General features: G+C 43.5%; 1 protein-coding gene across 1 annotated transcript in view; it reads left to right on the forward strand.

Moving 5' to 3' along the window:
- The window catches only part of LOC103370632 (mannosyl-oligosaccharide 1,2-alpha-mannosidase IB-like), a gene marked incomplete at its 3' end in the record, with an annotated part of 99,426 nt that overhangs the window by 10,520 nt on the left and 64,951 nt on the right, over positions 1–23,955 (forward strand). Inside the window, exon 3 of the mRNA XM_008299752.1 lies at positions 16,856–17,117. Within this exon, the coding sequence (XP_008297974.1) occupies positions 16,856–17,117 (262 nt within the window). The remainder of the gene's footprint in view (positions 1–16,855; positions 17,118–23,955) is intronic.

Genomic DNA, 23,955 nt, shown 5'->3' on the forward strand with positions numbered 1-23,955 from the left:
GTCTTTCTGAATGTCAGACGGCACCTGTTGCTTCTTTAAGGTACAATAAAGACTCGATGCTTCATGTTGACCTATTGTGCGGCCGTTTTGCAGTCCGCTGCACTTCATTAGGCCACAAATGGATATACACCCCTTCTGGGCTGGTAAATTATAAAGCACGTTGTCCTTTTTTTTTGCACTTTTACCTGCCAGCTAGAGTTTTAGAAAGAGTATACATCCTGCAAATGATGTCTGGTTTCCTGCCCAAGTGGCTGGCAGAGCACCTCTGAATTTACAGCTGCAGCGAGGATTTGGCAAGGCGCTGGTTTTTCCTCATTCTGTTAGTGTTTTACTTTATTTTTTTCCAGGAGTAGCGCTCGCTGCAGTAGTTCCTGACCCGCAGCCAGCGTGTCGAGCTCCACCAACTCAAATATGCCCGAGAAATGTTGAATTTCATGACTTTATAAGCAGAATTGCTGAGTTTAAAATATACGGCATCAAGCGCACCTTCCACCGCGTCTATAGTCAGTAGAGGGGATTTCACCGCTTTCCCAGTGCTACCAGTCCACACCAGCGTGTCGGCTCTGTGCTGCGTTGGTTTCAGAATGAGATATCAAATGTAAATCCGTCTTTCAGATCCATGTTCGGCGTCATTTCACAAGGACCCGTCCTAATTAATTTGTCTGTTGTGGAGAGATTTCATCTGGTGCGGTCGGTGCTGGAGCGAGCAGCCTGCAGAGCGAGCAGTGGACTTCCATCGGGCCTAATCTCCTCATTAACACTGCTGCTTTTTTTTTTTTTTTTTATCAGATCTGCTCTCTGTGTCTGTCTCATTTCCTGTCTTTCTTTTTCCCCTTGTTTTATTTGCCGTTTGTTGTTCTTTCTGTAGAACACAGCTGCAGCCTCTCAGATTGGCTGAGAAGCGGTTTGTGTTTGGATTTGGAGAAGATGGAGAGCGTCGGTGTGCATTTCATCGTGCTGTTACGCTTCTTCGTGACCTGGAAATCCTACCGGCTCTGCCATCATGGAGCCTCTTTTAATCAATTAAAGGGTTAAAATCACACAAATAAATGAATAATTGGTTGTTAAGACCAGGACTGATGTCTTTAAAAGTAGAAAAATATGTTGATGTAGCCCATTTTTATGGCATAAAAATAATAACAAAGCATCAAAATGTTAAATCATTGACACATCGAAGAATCTGCAGGTATAGTCAACATATTCCTGCTCAGCTATATGATGTTATAATACTGTGCAGATAATAATAATAGTAATAATGCAAATAGATGAACAGCTGATCTCTGCATAAATGAAAACATTTAGAAGGAATGTTAAATTATGGTTGAACTATCTGCAAGTTTAAATGAATAGAGGTATATGTAAGACTTCTACAGGCCTATGAGAGATTTTTACATCTTTCTTTTAATATCTAAATAGGATATTAAATGTTTTTTTAGTGGGTCTGTATTCACTCGTACCAGTTTTACAGCTGTGCACGAGGAACCGACAGCTGTTACGATTGATGCCCCGAAACCAAACATCGCGGCTTCAACTTTTCCGTTTTCGCATCCTCTGTGCGGCGTTAACGAAGAGCGAGCCGTGCCTCTGTGCACGTAAACCAGAGGTGTTTCGGAGGCAAGTTTCCAGTCATTACGCGCCTTCATGCCAACGACTACGGTCACGGCCCATTAAGCAAAACACAAGCAGCGGGTCGGTAGAACAATCGCCTGTTGGAGTGTTCTGTTGAAATGAAAGCCGTTCAACTCTGGAAGCGGCACCTCGCGGACGCCGTCTTCGTCAGGTTGTAATTATTTCATCAGGTTCGACCCAATCCGAACCAGGCTTCAGCATAGTTTGACCAGGAACGCTCATTTGACTAATGCCGTGTAAAATATTCTTCAAGCAGCTGGAATCGAAGCAGCTTTAAATACTGAGGTGTTTCTAAAAAAAGAAAAGAAACAGGAAAGAGCTTTAGTTGGACGGTGTGAGGTTGAACGTTGCTGTTACGTCAGCTGCTGTTTCATCTCTGGGACACAGAACCGTCTCCTTCCTGAGCGCTATGATGGCTGGACATTCCCATGGTGGTTAAACTTGATATAACTGTTCGAGCAGATGAACGTGGAACCTTCAGGCATCTGGAAACTGTACCCAAGGATGAACCAGACTGGTGGAGGTCCACAGTTCTCTTCCTGATATCTCGGCTGATTTCTTTAGATGTTCCATGTTGTCATGAAAGGCAGCAGTGTGTTTGAGGTGAGCCTTATAATACATCCACAGGTGTGCCTCCAGTTAACTCACATGCTGTCAATTAACCAATCAGAAGCTTCCAAAGTCATGACATCATCATCTGGGCTTTCCCAAATAGTTTGAAGGCATCTTAGTGGATGTAAACTTCTGACTTTGAAGAAAGTAATAAAAGATTCTCTCTTATTATTCTGGCAAATAGAACTAATGTTGGTAATCCTAACTGACCCAAAACAGGAAAAGTTTAGTCACATTTAATGTCAGACAGTGAGAAGAGAAAAGGTTTGATGTCTTTTTATACAGTAGATGTAAACTTCTGGCTTCAACTGTAGGATCAGAGGAAACCAGTGAAGGGAAAGTAGGACAAAAGAGTTGTGAGGCTGAAAATAGTGGATAGCTGTGGACAGTTGTGATTATTTTTGACACTTTATGTTCGTTAAAAGTCTAAACAAGCAGGCGTTGTCCTCGGTGCTGGTTCCTGGTGGGTTTCTGTGTGCGGAGCATCGGCGGCGCCCATCGGGAGTGTGCCCGACTCCGTCTCCCATTTATCATCACTCTGGAGTGGAGCAGTGGTGACAAGACCTCTCGAAGGCCAGAGAATGAAAAAGAGGGACACTTGTTTGAATTGGTTTCCATGAGTGCAGCACAGCAGGTTGTTAGTGACAGAAGAGCGAGAAGGGATTCAGCCTCCGACAAAAAAAAAAGAAGTGTAGAGAGAGAGAGAGAGACGGTGAAACGTAGACGGAGGTTTTGAGTCTTGGTGGACGGCGTGGTCGACTACAAAGCCGCTCGCTGCCAAACGCCGGAGCTGCAGCTCTGCTCCACAATGGCTCCCTGTCAGTTAAAGCGACGGGATCAAAGTGGGATCGCTCAACGGCAAATTAAGAATTGGCCCTCAGGTTTCCGAGGCTTGAATTTCAAATAAACCTTTCTGAATTCAATGGCGGTGGCGGCGGCGGCGACGGCGGGGGGGGGTTTCAAACTCGCTTAACCTGCAGAACCGCACAAGCAGACAGGCCCGATGATAAATGTGTCTCGTACCAGAGCCGCTGGATTTATGATTGGCCTGGGAATGTGAAACGGGATCTCTGTTCGCACGGCGATATTTTTAATTTTCATTTTTCTGTCCGTGTCGTGGCATTTGAAGCGATGCGGAGGTGCACGGATGCGTGTGTCGGAAGCTTAATTCCTCGATTTTTCACTTGTTTTTGTGTCAGTTATTAGTCGGGAATGCATTTGTCGTAAATAATTTCAGCTACAATAATTGCAGAGGCACGTGGAAAGTGTTTAAATTTGCATGCAAGCAGCGAGGTGGAGGCTGCAGATGCTCCAGAGCTCTGTTAGCATTTTAGTCCACATTTCCCCCAACTTTCCCAACTCCTGCTAGTTCCAGGTTGCTATACTGACCTCCTACTGCACTGTAAGCAGCATAATGAAAGTAGTTCTCCCTTCTCGTGCGTTGCTTTTTACAACGGGGAATCATGTGCATCTAGCTCTCCAATGATTCTGGAGAGTATTCTGGCCAGTCGGGGCAGCGAGCGACCACGTTTGCTGCTTGTTTGTTTCCTGGCCGACCTGCGCCGGCTGCAGCAGATGAACTCCCGTGTTTGCAGTGGAGGCATTAGCCCGCCGGGCGCGATGTAGGTCAGCAGAGCCGAATGTCAACACGGGTGCAGCCTCGGGCCTCAGGTGTTCGCCCGCAACGTACGGCGAGAAAGACGGATGAAATATTTATGGGTTTGTTTAGATGTGTGAGAAAGGCGGCGCAAGTGGAGGCAGACGAGAACGAGGATTGTGTTTTTAAAAAAATGTTTGCTTCGACGCTAATTGATGCGACAGTTCGACAAGAAGGAGGTTTTAGTGGGGTGGCTAAGAGAACAACCGGAGAAAGAGACGGAATATATTTGAGAGGAAGTGGGCGTGAGGTTGCAGCTGGTGTTACGAGGTTGTTAGTGTACAGATAGAAGTGAAGGAACCAGAGAATGCTGTTAAGCCTGGGAGAGCCGCTACGTATACAGCCTCCTGTTTGAGCCAACTGGGTCATGGGAAAAAAAAAGCAGGACATGGAAGCTGTTTGATAGCTCATATCGAAGGGGAATCCCAGGAGCTAAATCTCTGGAGAAACAAACAAAAAAAATAAAATCTTTCCTTCGCCGAGCGCGGTGGTGTTTACGAGCTCGCAGCAGGTCGACTCGTCCACATCGCTCAGAGGTTTCCACGAGAGGACGAGGAGAAAACAGTCACGTGTCAAAGATGGAAAAGAGATCTTCGAGTTGAACTGCCCACACACACACAGACGTCCTTCATCCGAGCTCGCTGTTAAACCCTTTACCTGAGCAGAATGCGTTTATCTGCCGCTCTGTATCGTGACTTGCTGCAGACGCCTTTGTAGGAAAACGGAGCAAAACTGGTTTCACTTCCCTATTTTTTTGCACTAAAGAAGCTAAAAACAGAAGAGAGTGTACTATAGAATAAAATTCAGGTGTTTTTCTGTTATGCTACGTGTCAGTCACTCTGACAGGTCGACTTTAAATAGATTATCAAACGCATTAAGCCGTGTTCGTTGGAGGTGTGACTGCACATGATGTCAAGCGTGACCGGTCTGCATACGGTAGAGAATCTGTGCTACCTTATTTATCAGAAACTGATGTGTTTTCCAGTTATTTTGTACCGTTTGTGAAGCAAACCTCTGTACTATGCTCGAGTAATGTCCAAGTAGCTGGTTAAAATCTGACATCATTTCATTTTTTTGCTTTTGCTGCTGATGGCTTTTCCATTAAGTGTCCTAAAAAATGCCTCTATGCAGGATAAAGGCTCGTATTTGTTAATTTAAGCTTTTCACACCTTAGTATTTATAATAACAGATACACAAAATGTGTTTGTATGTTCATGTTTTTTGTCATTTTTTAGATTAGTTGGTATTTGTAGGTATAGTGTATGTTTCATGCTAATACTGAGTCATCTTGCACACAGCCTTGGCGTTAATTCAATCTGCACAGTCATCCTCCGTCAGAGTCATCCTGGTTTTGGCGTCGTGATGAACGCACATGGCCGTAACCGCTGCTCTGTTGTGCTGAAGGCATCTTCAGGGGAGTTTTTTCATCTGCTACGGTTCAGGTTTTGGGTAAACTGAAGCCTTTCTGAGCCTCTGTCGACCTTTGGAGGTGCTTGTGTGTTTTTTCTTCCTCCAGTCGTGGCTGCAGCAGCTGAACAGTGTTCTGAATGCTGAATGTTTTCCTGGAGAGCCCGTGACATCCTCTGGTTTCCGAGCTTTGGATTTGACCTGGAAAGCTCCTCATGCATTTATAGCGGCACGGTCAGCTGAGATAACTATCAGTCGTAGCTTCTCGTGGGAACGCTAATTGGAAGCATTTTGATTCCTGTCATGCCATTCAGAGTGCGCATTATCTGAAACCTATCGTCTGATGTGTGCTGCGGGTTGCCACGTCGATTTCATGCTCCGTTTCTGCTTTTAAGTGACCTGATTCTACCAAAGCTAGTTCCTCGTCGTCAGCAGGCTCAGCTACATCTGAGCCGTCGTCATCAAAGCTTCTCCGATATCAATGAAAGCGCTGCTCTGAGGTTGACCTGCTCCCAGCTGCAGCGCTGTCACGCCGCCGTAAGCCCGACAGACGCACTCCTGTACCATCGTGTCGGGGTTTAACGTCGTAAAGGCGACACGATGCTGCCGAGTAAAACCTTGAAGTCTATTATTTTCATCCATGTGGCATTTATGCATATCAATAAAAAACAGAAGTTGAGCAATACCGAGTCACGTTTTTACTCACTGCCTTCTCAGTTTTCTTTGCAAAGTCAAAGTCCTGCACCTTTATGGAAACAACTCAGCCACGACTAGACGTACAGAGAACTCAGAAATGTTTCCTGTGCAGCATTACAAAGTCATAAAGCCCCAACTGATAAAAAAGGAAAATCAAAAAGTTGCGTTTCTTCATTTTACATTCTGTAGATGTTTCACTACTTCCATCTGCTGCAAACTCCTCCTCACATCAGAACATCTAAATGGATTTCACCGTGCGGCATGTATCTTCTAAAGATGAGCTCCTTCGGTTTTGAGCCGTGCTGTGTTCATTTTAGTTGATCAAGTATGTTTTATTTATACTTGTGTTGACGCTCGTCTCCTATCAGCGTGCAGTTCAAACAAAAAAAATAAAAAGTCGCAGAAATTTTGTCACGTGATTGTCGCAGCCGAATCTCTGAAGGCGTCTCAGTTGGGCCGAGGAACACAGAATTTCATGCTTTTTACCAAATGTGTTCGTGTAAACTATTTATTTTTGGCATTTTTTAAAGAAATATCACAGTTTGAAGCTGACAGAACACGAGTAGTTCCTTTTTTTCCAGTTTCAAGTCTAATAAATGGTGTAGTTTTGGTCATTTTTACAAACGATAGCATGCTGTTGAAACCTGCCAGCTGGGTTTAAGGTTCAGAGGAGAAAGCGACCGAGTTACACAATGTGATGATGACAAGTCACCACGTACGCGTCTAAGAGTTCATTATTTAGTGAATGTGTTGTTTGTTCACACGTTCTTTAACCTGTGGTAACGCTAAAGGTTCAGAACGTTAATTTAGCGTCATTATATTAAGATAGTGGAGTAATTGTGTCTGTAGCGGAGCGTGAACGAGAGTCCCTGCTTTTTAAACCGTTGGACCACTTTTGTCATTAGGTTTTTAAAAAGGCTTTTTACGTTCAATGTTTATATTGATAACGGATCTGCAATTAGAGCCATTTGCATCGGGCCCGTGCCTCATTATGTAAAGAGCCTATTACGGCTTGGTGCGGCCTGAACCGAGGCCTCTCCAAACGGTCAGAGGCCACAGGTGCATAAAATCATTAGTACTTTTTTTAACCTTCAGCGTTCAATGCCATTTCTCTGCCGCCTTCATTTGCATCCGCTGTGAAGTGAACACCGATCAGCCGGCGGAATACCTCTCAGCGTTTTTTTTTTAAAAAACATCCCTCCCTGCCGCTGATTTTTTATTCATATATTCTCATTTCAAGAGTTGAAATGACTGCTAATATGTGCAGATGGCACTAAGACCCCCTTTTGCACACAATAGCGGATGGAAGGCCGAGCCGCGGTCGTGGAGCCTCGGATGAGCTCGTGGCAATCAGCGGCTTGATTTAGTTTTCCTGAGCTTTGTCAAGTAGACGAACACCTGTGAGTCAGGGAGGCGCTTTGTCGCCTTGAATTATTCATCCGAGGGCCTTGACTCCTGTACACAAATCATTAATCCTGCAGGAATATGCCAGTCGGTGTGTTTCAGGACGGCTCGTGTTTTGACAGGATTTGAGAAACGTCTGAAAGTAAATGTGGTAAACAGTGTTTTTTTTAAAAACATAAGGTCTATTAAAGGTCGATCACTAAGTAGTTTTATTGGCGAGCGGACTTTCTGGAGGCTGTTTTGAAATGATTCCACTCTTTGGACAACACAAATGCACAAAGGGAAATAAAAAATTATTTTATCTGGCTGCAAGAGATGTTTAGAAGCAGGTGGAGGAAGCCGACACATCCGACTTGTAACGGAGACTTATTCAAAGAGTTCAGATGTCAAATCATCGAGGCCTTCTGCTCGACCGCTTCTGATTCACTTGAGACGCTTTAAATCATAAACTACGCATATTTATAAACCTTAGCTTTATACATGAAATACTTTCAGCGTGTTTTATTTCGCACGTTGAAATTTGAGGCCATTTGAACGACAACATCTCAGGAAATCCTGAAGATAACGGCTCGAAACTTTCACTGTTCCTTCTCGTTATGTTGACGATTCAAAAGCTTCCATATTGGAAAAGTCGATCAAATGATCTCTGAGTTGAAATATGAAAAAGTAAAATAAAATGAAGCTGTCATGAAACGCCTCACTTTGAGCTCATATTCACAAAAATTAGTCAGCTAGTGATGTTATATGTATGTATACTAGTGTTGGAATACTTTTTACTATGAAATATTTGGTCGCAAAGTCAAAACAGTTGAACATTTTATTAACTAAATAAGCACAGACAACAAGTTGTACCATAAAAACAACACAATTCTGGCTGACCTAATCCAAGTAGAACCGGAGTTTCAAATTGGTTTATCCCATTAATATATTGGCCTATTTGTCTAATGTTGCAGATTCTGAATCGATGACATGATGAGAAGCAACAGTGAACATTTCAGGCTTTTATCTTTTATATTTTTTGAGATTACGTTGTTCAAACTGCCTCAAATTTCAATGTGCAAAAAAAAGAAAGAAGAAAGATGCTCAAAAGTGGGTCAACGGGCAGTTCAAAGTAAATAAATAAAAAAAAACCATAATGAATCTCAGACAGTATTTGATATATCAGTCTATAATTCCACAGATATCTCTGTCGATATCCATATTTTAGAAAACGTTTAGACAGATCAGAGATGGTCGAGCAGGAATTGTTGTAAAAATACGAGGATTTTTCAAAGAAGCGACCGACAGCAGAGGAGACATCAGATCACTGCATAAAGATTTAATGACACTCTGACCTCGATCGGATAAATCCAATTATTAATGTTGTAAATGTGCTCATTCAGACTCAGAAGCGTTCCTACGCTCTGTGTGTGAGCAACAACAAACAAACACAACATTCAGTTTTATCGAGCATGAAAACAATAAACATAAACGAGAAGCTGTGAAGCTCAGACCAGTCGATGCACGTCCTTGGCAGAGGTCTGCGCTCGTTTTCTAGGTTTTTATGTCGCCAAACTGCATTTGAAAAGGAAAATGGATGAGAACGAGCTCGATAAGAAGTAGCTGACAGTCTGTATAGTGATTATGAGTACAGTCGTGACTCGATGATCCGACACTAAATGTAAAACCTTCTTTCATGTCGGATTGTCAAGACGGAGTTCGAGATACAAGGAGGGCTTGATGCTGGAAGGCTCATTTGTTGTTAATATTTATTGTTTGTAGTTGATATAATAACTACTGTATTGTTAGAACACTACACATCGCTGGATTTCACGCCTAACTGACCGGTGCGATTGTGCACGTTCTGGTCACTTCCACCCCGGAGCAGCGCTCCAACAAAGTGGAAGTGTCCAGAACACACAGGAGGTACTTGGCTGCTGATGCTAGTTTAGTTAGCGCTCACAGTTCTGCTGCCACCATCCATGTTTACTTCCATAAACACTGAGCACGCTCGCTGCGTGTGACGTCGTCGTGTCCTCTTGTGCGCATGCGGGACACTTTTGGGTCGTATGAAGTTCACACAGCAGATCACATACAAGTCGCATTGAACTGGAAACGTGAAGGAAGTCACAAAGAAATCCTCATTGAGCATCAAGTCCTGCAGTGTGAACGTAGCCAATCTGTGGGATTGTTCAGTCAGATAATACGCCGTCATCCTGATTGGAGACATTAAATGTCATGTCGGAGTCACAATCCAAGGCTGTCGCTATGTTAAGGCTGTTTTTATGGGTTCTGTTCGTTTTCCTAAAAAGCTGTCTGATAGCTTTTGGATTGTTAAGGGTCAGATTATCGAGTCACGACTGGACTTGAAATAAAGTTATTATTGTGATGCGTCAAGGGTCAATGACAAGGTGTTTGAAGTCCTGCAAAAGAGTCCAGATGTGGGATTTCACATCATGCAGGTTTGTGCTGCGGTATCGGTTCAGTATCTATTGGTTAATTTAGGCAGGTATCCCTGTAAAGTCATCATTTTGGTTTTGCGATACTAAATACGACCGTCACATGTGGCTCGTATTAATGACAGTACGACTTTGTGCCATGTGTGACAGTAAAACAGGCAACAATAAATGATCAGTGAGCAAAATCAGTCATATACAAGGAGTTTTTTGGAAAATGAAGAAAACAGAGGACAAAAAAACCATCAAAAACAACAAGGTAGAGCTGAGATGTAAGAATAAAAACAGTTTTATGATGGGATTGCCTGCATTGTTGACTCCGGGACATCATTTACACTTGCAAGACAGTTTGTGTTCGTTTCGGATTTGCATTTTCTTTGAACACAAAGGGAGATCTTAGTCTGAACGCTATTTACATTTGGATTTATCTGGTTTAACACATTTAATATTTGTTTTTTTAAAAAAAAATGTTGACCTGTAAAATGACAAACATGTGACTTTTGTCGGTGCTTTCATGCTAACAGGTGGCTCTTCTAAGTCAGTGCTGAAGCTCAATATTTAAGGTTTGATTTGTAGTCGAAGCGTCTTTTATTTTTTCTCGGGATGAGGCTGCAAAAAGCGTTCCAAACCTATTTCATGTCAGTCGTACACTCGCCGACCTAATTCTAACGGAAACACGGAGGAAAAACACATCAGCAGCCGTAATATCCACACGCTGAAGCCAGAAGAGCTTGGACTCATGAATAATATTGACCTTTTGGACGAGGCTTTCTCTGCTTGTTGATTTATTTTTTTATTCTTATTTTTTGTTATTCTGTATATTAGCCGTGATGTTTGTGGAGCCGGAGACAGAAACGTTCTGGTCAGAAATAGTCTCGGAAGAAAAGGAACGCAACTGGGTGTCTGCTGGTTCATCTTTTAGTCTATTTCTGGATAATTTTCACCCAGAAGAAGCCAAATGACCGCTTTATTTAAGGTGGTCGGGTTAGCAAACTGTGTGCTGTTGTGTGATGCAGCACAGTACAACATGTAGACAAAGATTAATATACCGAAGTGCCAAACTGTAGTTAGATTAGAAACAGGGATGCACGATATATCTCTCTGCCCGCCCACATTTACCACCTTCTGCTCGCTTCATCTGTATGGTCACTGCCGACTGTCAATCAAGCCAGCCACGCCCCTTGCCCCGCAAAATGTTGATGATTTTTAAAAAATTCAGTATTGATTTATTTTCAGATTGGCCACCTGATCTCTGAATTTGACCATGAAAACTAATAAGAAAACAATCCTGAGCTGTAGGAATGCAGTATTTCATGATCTGTGATCACTTCTTTTCCAATTCATTTCTATGGGAGCCAGGGCTTTTTGGAGCCAGGACTAGCGGACGTAGTGATACTGCAGGTTTTTGACACTTCTGGGTTGGCTTCATTTTTCATTCATCTTTTATACAGTCTATGGTTTCACGTACAGGTTTCAAATTACTGTCATTTGAGGAAACTGTCAGTGCCGTAGCCAGCGGGTGTGCCGCCATTGTTTGCGTATGTTGCTGTTTTTTTTCAGCTTTAATCACTTAGATACACTATTTTAATACCTCTCATTGTGAAACACACGATCTGTCTGCCTTTAAACACCGCACTCGTCCTGAAAGCTCTCAGATCTCACGGCGCTGCGGTCTTCATGTTTGTGTTCCCCCCTGCAGTTGCTCTAGAAATCCATCCAGGCACCGTGCAGCCACTAATAGCCCGCCGGTCTTATTCCCATGAATAAATGAGTCAATTAAGTAATTAAGACTTGACTTGCTGTCTACGACCTCTCTCTCTGTGTGTGTATGTGTGTGTGTGTGTGTGTGTGTGTGAGAGAGAGAGAGAGTCTCTGTTTGTTGCCATGGCAACATCGCATCCAGCCCGCGCTCCTCACCTCGCGTTTCCTCGGCTTTGAAAAAAAAAAAAAACCAACAACCTTGTCTTAGATACCTCACCAGGCGGTTTGGACAACTGCTGCTGCTCTCCAGTTGCCATGGAAAGAGATGATGATGAGAGTTTGATGATGAAGAATAAAGTCGAGGCAGGCTGATGAAGTAAGGAAGTGATTACCGGCGGCCTCAGGAAACTAATCCGGAAGAGTGGGGCTGCAAGTAAAGCCGAAAGACACATGTGAGGCGGCGCCCTGGTCGCCCGGGCGCTCGCCAGCTTTGCCCCACGCTCGCCTTTGTCGGCGTAATTGAGTCAGGCGGTCGTCGGTGCGCTCTTAATTGCGTGTTTGACATTATGAGAGACTCGGAAAAAAAAGGGGGAATCACCGGCGTCTGATAATGGGAAGAGAAAGGAGCGAGATGAAAGACCGAGGAGGAGCAGGAGGCTAATGCCTGTTTACGGGATGAGTTTTCACCAGGAGACGCTCTGAAAGCTGCACGTTTGTGTCGTTTGTACGTTGTTGACTTAAGGAGCTGAATCAGCAGCTGAACCTCACATACAAATATCCAATATGAGCAGCATGTAAATACCACATGTAAATGCATGTGGCCGGGGGGCACCGCGGACCACATGCTCGCACGCAAACTGCAAGGACACGACGACGCATGAAAACCCTGGAACAGAGGATGCACAGGAGCTGCGTCACAATCTGAGAAATTAAAATCCCCTGCAGGGCGAACGCAGCACACTCGCACACGCTCACTTACAGAAACGTATTCTGCCGTCTTCGTGGAGGAAAAATATGTTTTCTATCAATTAAAGTCAGACACGCTGCTTTTGCGGCATGAATATTTATGAGTTGTTTCCAGGGCGATGTTGCGTAACTCGGAAGCTGTTTATTTTGGGTCGCTGTTGGCCTCGCGTCAAGTATCATGATAGAATTATAAAATGGATGCACATTGTGCTGTGTGAAGGATAATTAGTCCGTCTCTGTCCTGCCACTGTCTCGCCTCTTTATCTCGTCGCTTTCTTTATTGTTCTCCGTGTCTTTTTACATGTTTTTTTTTTTTCCTTCACTCTCTCCCACACAAACCAAACTGAACCGGCCTCGTATTACATGTGTTTTGTTGTGTGCAGGTTGGAGAAAGGTTCCTCTTTTTATATTTACATATATATATTTTGCAACTTCTCAGTTCTGATCTCATTTCTGCAATCACAAATGCAAAGCAGCTGTTCCAGGTGCAGGGATGCATGCAGACACTTGTCACACTTAGTATTCGGAGCCAGTTTCGATCTCCTAATGTTGATGTTTTGCTACTTAGCAGCCAAACACAGCGAGGTTTTGTCCCTCACTTCTACCTTTTCGGTGGTGGCTTAGCATAGAAACCAAAGAGATGTTATATTCACGCTCTGTTTTTCTGTTTCAGTACCGTCAAGCAATGTGTAATTGCTTGCGACCAATTAATTGGGACCATTAAATGCAGTTTAAAGATAATCAGCCAATCAGCGTCTTAGCATCGGCTAATTACCGGTGGGACGGCTAACAGGGGCTACGTTGGGTTATCCGCTAGCGATAGGAACAGAAAGTGTTTATTACAAACATCAGCGTTGCTGCGTTGATGGAGCACGACTGAGAAGAATCGAAGCGAGAGGCTAAATTTCATGGTTTTGTTTTTGGGTGAGAAAAGCTGCACGAGGAAAGAAAACCATGAAAAGGACCAACAGATGAACCAAAGATCTCGCTAGCTGTCTTTTATCCTGTTTTAAAAACTCGAGCATCTACAGCGATAAAAGAAAACACTTGGCAGCAATAATAAAAACACCAGATAGTCGTATAATAGTAAAAGCAATTACAGGGAACGTTGCTCTGCAGGATGACTGCTTTTATTTTTCATAACTCAGCTCGATCGGGCTGATAACACCTGCAGACTTTCACCGAACGAAGCTTTTAAACGCAGGACTCTAATTTAACCACGTACTTTTGTTTTCTGCACAACTTACTCTTCTTCATACTACATTTTTCTGCGTCTTGTGTAGAGTTCAGAGCTAGCATCCATTCAGTCTGCCTGGATTTAACAGAGAAACCAATGAAGTGTAAATATTCAGCTGGGAAGTCGTGTCTTTGCACTCCTGCGATAGCACGTCCACTACAAATAAAATCTAAAATTAGCAAGGAGTTTTGCAGAACAGGTGCTTGAATAGAGTAAACAATTATCACAATTTAAAATAAGCCGATGCACAGAGGCATCCGGTGCTATTACATGAGCGAGAACAAATCCAAATCCTGCAGCACGTTCCAGACATTTTGGAAGGAGATAGATTTTGAAAATGGCCAAAAATGGTCATTTTTGAGTGAAAATGGCCCGACATGCTTGCTGTTTTTCCAACATGGCGGATTTCCTGTTGGGTTGACAGAAATGTGCTGATGGACTTTTTTGTGCGTCACTACCTGCTACATATGTGTACCGATTTCCGAAGCTCGAACTCAAACGTAGCCGCGATGGGACTCTGAAATATTGTAGGGGGCGCTGTTGAGCTGTGTTCAATTTTAGAGCTTGGAGCGAGTGGACTTTTTGTTTCGTCCTGACCAGCTCTATATATGCCTACCAAATTGCGCAGCTCTAGGTCAAACGTCCTTCTGATGGTAGTCTGTTGAAATTTTCAAGGTGGCGCTGTGGAGCCATTTTCTATTGTATTTCCACCTAATTATAGACATTTTTGCCCGTCCTGATGTGTGTGCCAAGTTTTGTGCAGTTTCGAGAATGTTTAGGGCCTTAAAAACGCGTCTCTTTGTTATGAAGAATAATAATTAGGGTCCGAGCAGCTCCAGTAGGCTCGGGCCCTAATAATCCTCAGGGCTACAATAGGGTCCTTGCACCGCTAGTGCTTCGACCCTAATAATAATCACAGCAGTTCTAATAGGTTCTACCCACTGTAGTGCTTCGACCCTAATAACAACACGGTAAAGGTGCTGTGTAGTTCCATATTTCCACTGAGTGCTCGTATTCACACAGAGTGTTGGAAAGTGCTCTTTTATTCCGGTTGTGGGAGCGAAACCAGGAGGACAGAATAGATTCCCGCCATCGTCTATTATGCACAGCAGCTCATATGCATAAAGGCTGAAGGCGGCGGCGGCTGTGTTGAGTCACGGCGGCCGCTCTTCCTGGCGGCCTCTCGGGTCTGGACGCTTCCTGTCTTTGTGAAGTGGGCTCAGGTTGTAGCACTTACTCCCATCGAGCAGGTGTACAATAAAGACATCTGCTCTAATGCGGTCTGACTCACACCTCGCGCCGCTCCTCCGTCCTTTCTCTGTTTCATGTTTTTTCTTTTCAGGTCAGCAGCAATTTTAGTGACAAACTTTGAGCAAGAAGAAAATGCATAAATCGGAGGGGAAACATAAAAATATGAATCTTCACAGGCTGAAACTCCACGAGTGGGAGGTAATAAATAAATAACACTTGGCCACGTGAAGAGCACTTTTCTCAACATTTGGTTTTCTTTTTTGGTCTTGAGTTTGCATTTACTAGATGTTTGTTTCTCTGGGCGACATGCCAGTGCAAGAAACATTAAGAAATATTCAAAAACAATCCACATTCCTCACTAGGATTATGTTGTAACTCTGAATAACCCTCGCTGCTGTTCTCTCAGATTTGCAGCTTTGTGTCCGCTGAAGTAACAGTTCACGTCCGTAGAATCGTAGCTATTGTAGGCTCAAAGCTTTGTTTTATTCTCCGAGCCACGAGGATTTATATGCCGCAGCCGCTGCAAGACGTGCTCACGCTCTCAGGGTCGTGCTTCAATGGCAGATGGGCGCCCAAGGACACGCACACACACATGACCAGAGATGTTGTGAACTGTTTAACTCCAGGGAGGCTTGCAGCTGAGTCCACACGGATCCCAGCAGGTCGTCGTTTCCTCCTACGGAAGGTCGTTGATTAACTCGCACCGAGAAAACGCGCTGTTGTGTTTCCCCGTTTACTGTAACCTCACGTTTTACACAGATTTCAGGATGCTTATTTCACAGTAAAGGTTATTGTGGAGCTGACGGCTAACGCCACGTGTCCGGTTGTGTCTTGTGTTAGTTTCCTTCCTCCGGTTCCAGCTCACCTCGATGTTTTCCACAAGACATCAAACACACAGAATGATTCCGGTTGATGTATTTAAAGTCAAAACAACGCCGGCAGAGCTGCGGTTTGACTGCAAATCATCATTTAAAATGCAAAACACATTTCCTTCCTCCCACATCTCCCTAATATCACCAACGCACCGGTGGCGACCTGTAAACGCGGCGCCGGTCGGTTGGGCCCGCCGTATTCCCAGCCGGAGCACAAAAGATGTGTCACAGCGTTTGCGTCTTCGCTTCACAGCGGCGGGATGATGTTTGCTAATAAGACGCCTCCTGCCCCGCGGCGACGTGCCGTTCCTCAGTCTTCGTCTGTCATTATGTGGTTTTTTAAATCCACGTACCGCCGAGCGAAGGCAGCTTTTGAGCTTCTCTCCTGCTCAGAGACCGGTGCGGTGTCATCGTCCTCCCGCCGCCTCGGCCTCGGCACCCCGCTATGTTTGTTTTTCATTACTGACCCACATCCTCGTGGGGGTAGAGTCGAGTCGACGCCCCGGGGCCGGCGTCGCCACGTGGAGCCGCAGATGATATTCCGGCACCGCGAGCCTCCTCGTTGTGCTCCTCTACATCTGCCCTATTTCCTGGAGCTGATGTAACTGCAGAGTAGCGGGGTTGGGGGTTAGCGTGTCCCCCGAGACACCGACGGGTTTGTTTTTTTTTAGTGATCTGGATTAGAGGTGGGCGAGTTTTCGTTTGGTTTCCACCTCGACGACAGCACCAGAATAAAATATCGTTTTATTAAATAAAGGCAGAAAATATGCAAAATGTTTGTTTGTTTTCATTCCCAGTGCAGCCTGCCTCCTGAAGGCTTTTAATCTTTAATCAATTTCAAAAAGAAACCCCTGAAACGCCTTTCTTCCCTGAATGTTTGGGCTTTTGGTGTCAGCATCGGTCAAACGCCCCCCAGGGGGCAGATGAGCGACCGCTTTGGGCGTCCATATTAAAACCTTACCGACCTTTTCCCGTTTCCCCCCCGCAGGGAGGAGGAGGAGAGCCTGCGAGACAAGATCCGCGCCGACCACGAGCGAGCGCTGCAGGAGGCCAAGGAGAAGCTGCGGAAGTCACGCGAGGAGCTGCAGGCGGAGATTCAGACGGAGAAGAACAAAGTGATGGAGGACCTGAAGAAGAAGGACCCGGGGCCCAAGCCGCTGCCGCCCGTCCCCATGCCCAAGGTGGTGGGCGTGAGCGACGGGGAGCCGCCGGAGCCCGACGTCAAGGAGAGACGCGACAAGATCAGAGAGGTAGGACGGCCGTCCACTGCTCACATCCTGTCAGTGCATCGGTTCGGTTTTATGTTTGATTCCCGTCACCAGAGTGGGGCGTGTTGTCCTACTGGTTTGGCTCAGAGCTGCAGAGTCGCTGTGTTTGAGCTTTTTATGAACTTTTTAAAATAAAAATCCAACATTTAGGAGGACAAAATGTTGTCGTTGAAGCGTATTACACTTAAAACCTCGTCCTACGTCCTTCCTCTGCAGCCGATTTAATTTAAACACAATCCGCTGGAAAGAACTCAACTAATTGTCATATATGTGAGGTTTTAGAACAATTCTGTGAAGCTGTACGTGTCAAAGAACTGCAGCTACAGCTTAATATGAGCTTATTTTAGGGTTTGACCAGCATGTATGTTTCTACAGATATCACATGTTAGTGTTTAAGACGACCAACGATCGATATTTGGAACTAAATTTTAATTTAAATCCATTTGTTTACTTTTTGCAGTCGTCTGATTTCCTGTTCCGTTGCATTGCTACGGCTGTTTACACGACTTTTGATGCTTTGCGGGGCATTTTTCAATCCAGTACATTTTGTATATTTTACACTTTATCGTGCATTTTGTGTTTTAGCGTATTTTTCTGTTCTTTTTCTGCTGGTGGTCACTTTTATGTAGCAGCAGAATTTCCCGTTGAGGATCAATCAGGTGTTTCTGTAGCGCTGCAGGTGGGACGTTACTGGAGTTTTGACTTCATAAAGAAAGAGGCGAGAGCAGAAGGAGCACATTGAAGTTAATTTATTTTAGCGGAAATAAAATAAAAACTCTGATAGTTAGAAATAGGGCTGAATATTGGATGGGTAAACCTCTAGCATGTTTAATATTTGGCGTGCTGCTCATCTGAACTCATCAAACTTCCTCTCTGGATGTTGAGAAAAAGCAAGTGATGATTTGAACACAGGCACTGCTCATATATACACAAAAAAAGTACTGATTTTAATATATTTATAGCAAATAAACTTGACATTTACCGTTCGCAGTTGTCAGAATTGAAGCAAAAGCTGCCGCTGCTTCTTAATGTCAGCATATTTTAGGGCACAAATACCAAATATTAGTATTTAAGGAGGCTAATAATGGATATTTGGAGCTGAAATTTTGGTTATTTCAACATTTTTAAGAACACTCCATGTAATAAGTCCAACTCAAAACTTAATTTATATGCACTTGTTGACTTGTGTTTCAGATCTGTTTAATTAAAAGAAGTTTTGGATGTTCAGCTCAGTGTGGATGGAGTGTTGCAGGAGTGCAGCACGATTAATTTATTTTACATTAAGGTAAAATATCTGAAATGATTGGTCAAACTTTATCGATCTCTCTGGATGCAGACGAGGCCTGAAAGAAGCAGGACGAGAATAAATAAAGACGTAGTGAAGCTCTGATAAGACGATGAACCTACGTGTGGATTTGTGTGTTTTATTCTCGTCAGGACTGAGCGTGCAGGCTAGTATCTGGCCTGAAACTCCCTCTGTGGATACTACCGCTGATGTTCGTGCTCCAGCGCGAGGCTCACGCAGAGTTATGTGCATGACTCCACGCCGACAGTTTGGCAAACATTCCCTAAATCGGCGCCGTCACTTCGCATTAAAATCCCGCGAAGACCGTCTCGGGTGAAGAGTTGTAGCCACGGGATTTGGTGCGTGGCGCGATTTAAAGCCCAGCGTGTGCGAGCGTTAGCCTCGCTGTACGCCGTGTCGGAGCGGCCCGCCGTCTGTCTCAGCGCCAGCGTTTATGGGAGGCGACGGCGAGCCAGACGGACCGTACATGTGCAGAATGCAGATGGTGCTATCTGGTCCTGCTCTCTATAGACGCTGAGCCAAGCCCCGGTATCTCCCTCTCCTCCCTCCCTGCCTCCCTCCCCTGCAGCTTCTCCTGCATAATTACCTCGTATCGGCTCTCTTGAAGCGCCACTCGGAGTCAGAACACTGGGAGCCGGCCCATTCACTCCAAACCCGCTTTTGTCTCTAAATGCCCCTTTTGTGTCCCGTCATAATTACCATTCACAGAGAATGCCGTACACTCCCAAATGAGCGAGGAAGCAGCAGCTGTATGGGCTGCGGCGGCGCTGCACACTCCGCCTTTTCTTTCTTTTTGTTTTTTTGGGGTTTTTTTTTTCCCACTGATTGCCTTGTGATTCCAAGGAGGACGCATAATCGCACACCGCAAAACAATCGTGACCGTACGGCTGGAGCTCTGCTGCTGTCTGCTGCAGGCGGATTTGTTGTAAAGTCGAGTCACGAGAGGTGTTTCGGCTCGCATCTTCTTGTCGCTGTTTGTTTCATGTAGACTGTAATCCCCACATTACTGGACGTGGACTTGCATCGACCGTGCAACAAAGGTTTTCTGAACTGTGTAGTGGAGCTGCATGATATTGGAACAGAAATTACAACGCAGTGTTTAGTTGTTTTTTTGCATTATGCAGTGCATTGCGTTATGAAAAAACAATAATTTACATTGTGAAAAGCGAACAATGTCCAAAAAGAGGTAAAAATCTGGCAACAAGGTGCCACAAAAATACATAAAAACACATGTATTGGAGCACTATAGCATTAATAAACTGTTAAAATAAAATAATATCTGTAAAATAATTATATTTTAAGCAGATGTAAATGGTTTTTCTTCAATATACAGTATATGGCATTATGAAAAAACTACTTCACATTGTAAAAGGCTGTAAAAAAAAAAAAAAGAAGGTACAAGTCTGGCAACAAGGTGCCACAAAAATATGTAAGGATTGGAGTACTGTGACATAAACTGTTAAAAAAATGTGGAAATAATAATCTGTAAAATCTATCTATTTTTTTGCAGATTTAAACAGTTATTCTTCAATATGCAGCATATTGCATTATGAAAAAATAGTAATAATAAAAAAACATCTAATAAAGTGATATTGTTATATGAAAAAACACAACAAGTAACTTAAACAGTAAAGATATATCTGTAAAGAAATCTGGCAGCAAAGTGCCACAAAATGCATTAAATGATGGAGTACTGTAACATTCAAAGACAGTTAAAAAAAAAATAAAAAAGGTCAAATCTAGTAAATATCGGTAAAATAATTGTGTGTTTTTTTTTGTCCAAGTTGATTTAAATGCAGTAAAACAGTTTAATTTTATAGTCGCATGTTGTTTTTAAAAGGTTTTATGTGGACGTTACGTTCAGTTTTGTCTTCTTTTTAAAAAAAATAGTAAATATGTAAAATTCAGTTTTTGTTTGTTTACTAAATATTATCGATAATCTAACAAAAGAGGTAAATCTGTAAAATAACTGTAAATTGGTCAAAATGTAAATGCAGTATTCATCAGCTCAGACTTTTTTAAGATACGTTGTTTTACCTTCAAATAGCCACAAATATCTGTAAAATACTTTTTCCTGATTTAAATACAGTAAATAACAGTAAAATTTTATGGTCAATTGTTGTGAAGAAAACAAACAAGTTACTGCTTGTAAAGATACAGATGTTTAATGTGGACATTAGAGTTATGTCAGATTCTTTTTTTATTTTTTGTTTCTATTTAACATATAATTTAATAAATCTTTTGGTGATTTCACTAATTTAACTAGAAATGATTTGCAATTTATTGAAATGAGGTAAATATGTAAAGTGGCAGAATTTTTTAAAAATAGTGAAAAAAAAAGAAGCCATTTTTTAATCTTAAATACGCATTTAAAAAATAAAAACACATATCAGTAAAATACCAATAGTGTTTTGCTCATTTTAACAGCGTACAACAAATACTTCTACATATGTATTTCTTGCTATAAATCATGCTTTTTTCCCCCCGAGGGCGATTTCATAGCTGCTAGCAAACAGAGTAGCTCATCGGGGAACAATCTAAATGGTGTCCTTTTCCTTTAGCCGCTACATTGTGCAGTTAACTTTATAATGATAATTTAAACCAAAACTCGTGTTTATTACAGTTTAGGTCGAAGCAGAACCACTGTTTTCCTCTCAGGCGAGTGGCGCTGAGCTTGTGTGGATGGATCAAAACACGCTAGCGTCGGAGCATAAATGTCATTCGATACTAAAACACCGAAAGATTTGAGATTATTTTCACGGAATCCTACTTCATTGATGTAATTTGCTTTATTAGACGATCGTGGTAAATGATACTTGTCCTTAATTAATAACGTTATTCCGCTGCACCTTTCTATACGAGCGTCCTAGCGGCTCTCATTAGCGCTGCGATCTGTAAATGAGATAACTGCTGCTTGCTGATTAACCGGAGTTCTGAGCTGCCGTCGGTCCGGCCGGCAATCAGGGAAATTGTTCACATCCAGCATGGTCCCTTTTTTTTTTCTTTTCTCTTTTTCGCTGCTCTTTGGGCCAATCATGCAGCTCGGGGCCCCTTTTGTTGCTCCAGAAATAGAAACGAAGTCGCTTTTATGCCTCGGAAATACATATTTTATTGACTGTACGGAGCGCACAGAAAGGCCCGGTTCCCCGCACTTCCCGGCAGCTCCGTGCTCTTTCGCTGTTCTGCTAATTACGCGGCCCAGACATTAGTGGCCATTAAAGCCGTGTCTGGAGATAGAAAGAGCTTTGAGGCAATAAAGGGGAAAAAGGAATGGAATGAGTTCTAGCATTGACTGTTGCGGCGCTATTCACCTGTCACGTCATGAGGTAATGTTGGCCCAGAGCTGTTGAAATAAGCCGGCTGTTGCAGTTAATGGGCTCCGGTTCAAAAGTACAGTTCCTCTTTTTTTCTTTTTTTAAGTTAAAAAATAATTTATTATTAATACTGGAGAAAGCTCTTGCTCACCCAGACGATCGGTGGCGTGCATAGCGGGGCTGTCACCGAAGGCTTGTGATAGCGGGATGCTGCTTGTTTTCTGTATTATTTATAGCGCTGTGGGTGACGATAAGAACAACATGTGGAATGGAAACTTGTCTGCTGCAGCTTATGGTGGGGGAAAAAAAAAGAAGCAAGAGTTGTGTCTGCAAATATTTTGTGTTTGAGTCGGATTATCTGGTTGTAGACAAAAAAAAAAGAAGACGGTTTGTAAACAGAGCTGTGAGTGAGAGGAGGAGGAAACCCCTGGAAATCCCAAACCTGTCACTTTTGTTTGGGCTCGTTTTTTTTTTTTTTTTACCGCTCGTCCTGCACCTTTGTAGAAACGACTCAGGAATGTCTAGCGTGCAGCGTGACGCAGCTACGATGCCAGAAATCAGTGAAAACAAGTCCATGAAGAGCCTCAGTCATCCAGGTCAGGGTTGTTCTGGTTGTTTAATCATAGCAGCTGGACCTGCTTGAGTTCCTTGAAGACGTTCCACCTCTCATCCAAGAGGCTTCATCGGTTCTTATGGACTAGTTGGGAGTTCCACATACTTGTATCCTTAAGGAGCCATTAACACCTGAGTTTGGGTTTCAATTGGGGGTTTGTTGCTCCTCCCCCTCGTTATGCAAGTCGTTAGTGCTCCTCCTGTCAAAACGAGGTTCGTTAGGATGTTTGTGGCTAGATGTGGATGTGGATTCATCTTCCCGGGGGGAGATCTTAGGACTGAACTGTAAACAGGTGACAGATGATGCCTCAGACCTCCACCTCTGTTGATGGTCTTTCCAGTTAGATGGCTTCTTTCACCCCTCTCTCACACCAGCTGTACTCCATGCAGGCCAACATCTGTACGTTGTTGTCTTCAAATGAGTGTCCTTTGTCCTTAAGATGCAGGTGGACTGCTGAGTGCAGCACAAACAACATTTTTAAAGCGCCCTCAGGTGTTAACAATTCTGTCTCTACATGTTATGGATCATTTACTACTTCATTTTTAGTTTGTTTGGATGCTTGTCTCACATCTGCTCTGTTACACTGCCTGCACTTCATTCCAGTTTATCTGGAACGTCCCAGAACTTTTATAATACGACAGTTTGTCACAGCGAAGTCACTTGTGGCTTCTCGCTTATTTAGATTTTTGTTTTTTACAGAATCTGATGAAATTTCCACATCACTCGTTAGTTCAAGGACCATCAGAAAGGTGAAATTCAAATGTTTAATTCATTTTTTTTTTTTGTTTTTTTTGGTAGTTTCTCACCTTCATAAACGGTGTAAATGGTCTGCATTAATATGGAGCTTTTCTACCGTCGTGGTACCCAGAGCGCTTTACTATGTGTTTCTCATTCACCCATTCACACACATTCATACACCAGTGGTGCCATGCAAGGTGCTGCCTGCCATTGGGAGCAACTTCGGGTTCAGTGTCTTGCCCAAGGACACTGTGAAGGGGCAGGTTGTCGAACCAGCAACCTTGCGATCAGAGGACCTACCACCTGAGCCACCGCCGCCAGCATCAGGGTTGGAGATGAACTTTTTCACTAGTCAGCATTGTATAGTTGCACCTCCCACCTGGTTGAAACCCCCCACTGGCTGAACATTCGCTCATCGATAGACACCACATTTACCGATGTTCCCTAAACGCCTCACATCGTAGGCTGCTGTAGGTGCTGCTAGGTGGCTGCAGACACTTGTGTGAGCGAAAAGTCATCTTGAAAAGAGTGAAATAAAATTCTCAAGTCAGATTGTCCAAGATGAAACCGAGTCATTCTGTTTTCTACAAGTGGAGAATACAGCACAGGAACCCTGACTAACCGCAGTCCATCGTTTTCATATCGTGGTTAGAAGCTTAAATCATGATAGTGATTCATAATTGTTTAATGTTCCAGCCCTACTGCTGCGTTAGCCGTTGTAATCGGTATCTTCCTGCCTGCAGCTGCATCAGCTCAACAGCTCGCATCAGACAGGAAGTAAGAAAAGGTATACGTTCCACCACTCTGACTAATGCAGCTGCCCGGGCTGTGAGTCTCTAGGAACCATTT

Source organism: Stegastes partitus, unplaced genomic scaffold, assembly GCF_000690725.1.
Source record: "Stegastes partitus isolate 25-593 unplaced genomic scaffold, Stegastes_partitus-1.0.2 Scaffold1455, whole genome shotgun sequence".
Taxonomy (NCBI): domain Eukaryota; kingdom Metazoa; phylum Chordata; class Actinopteri; family Pomacentridae; genus Stegastes; species Stegastes partitus.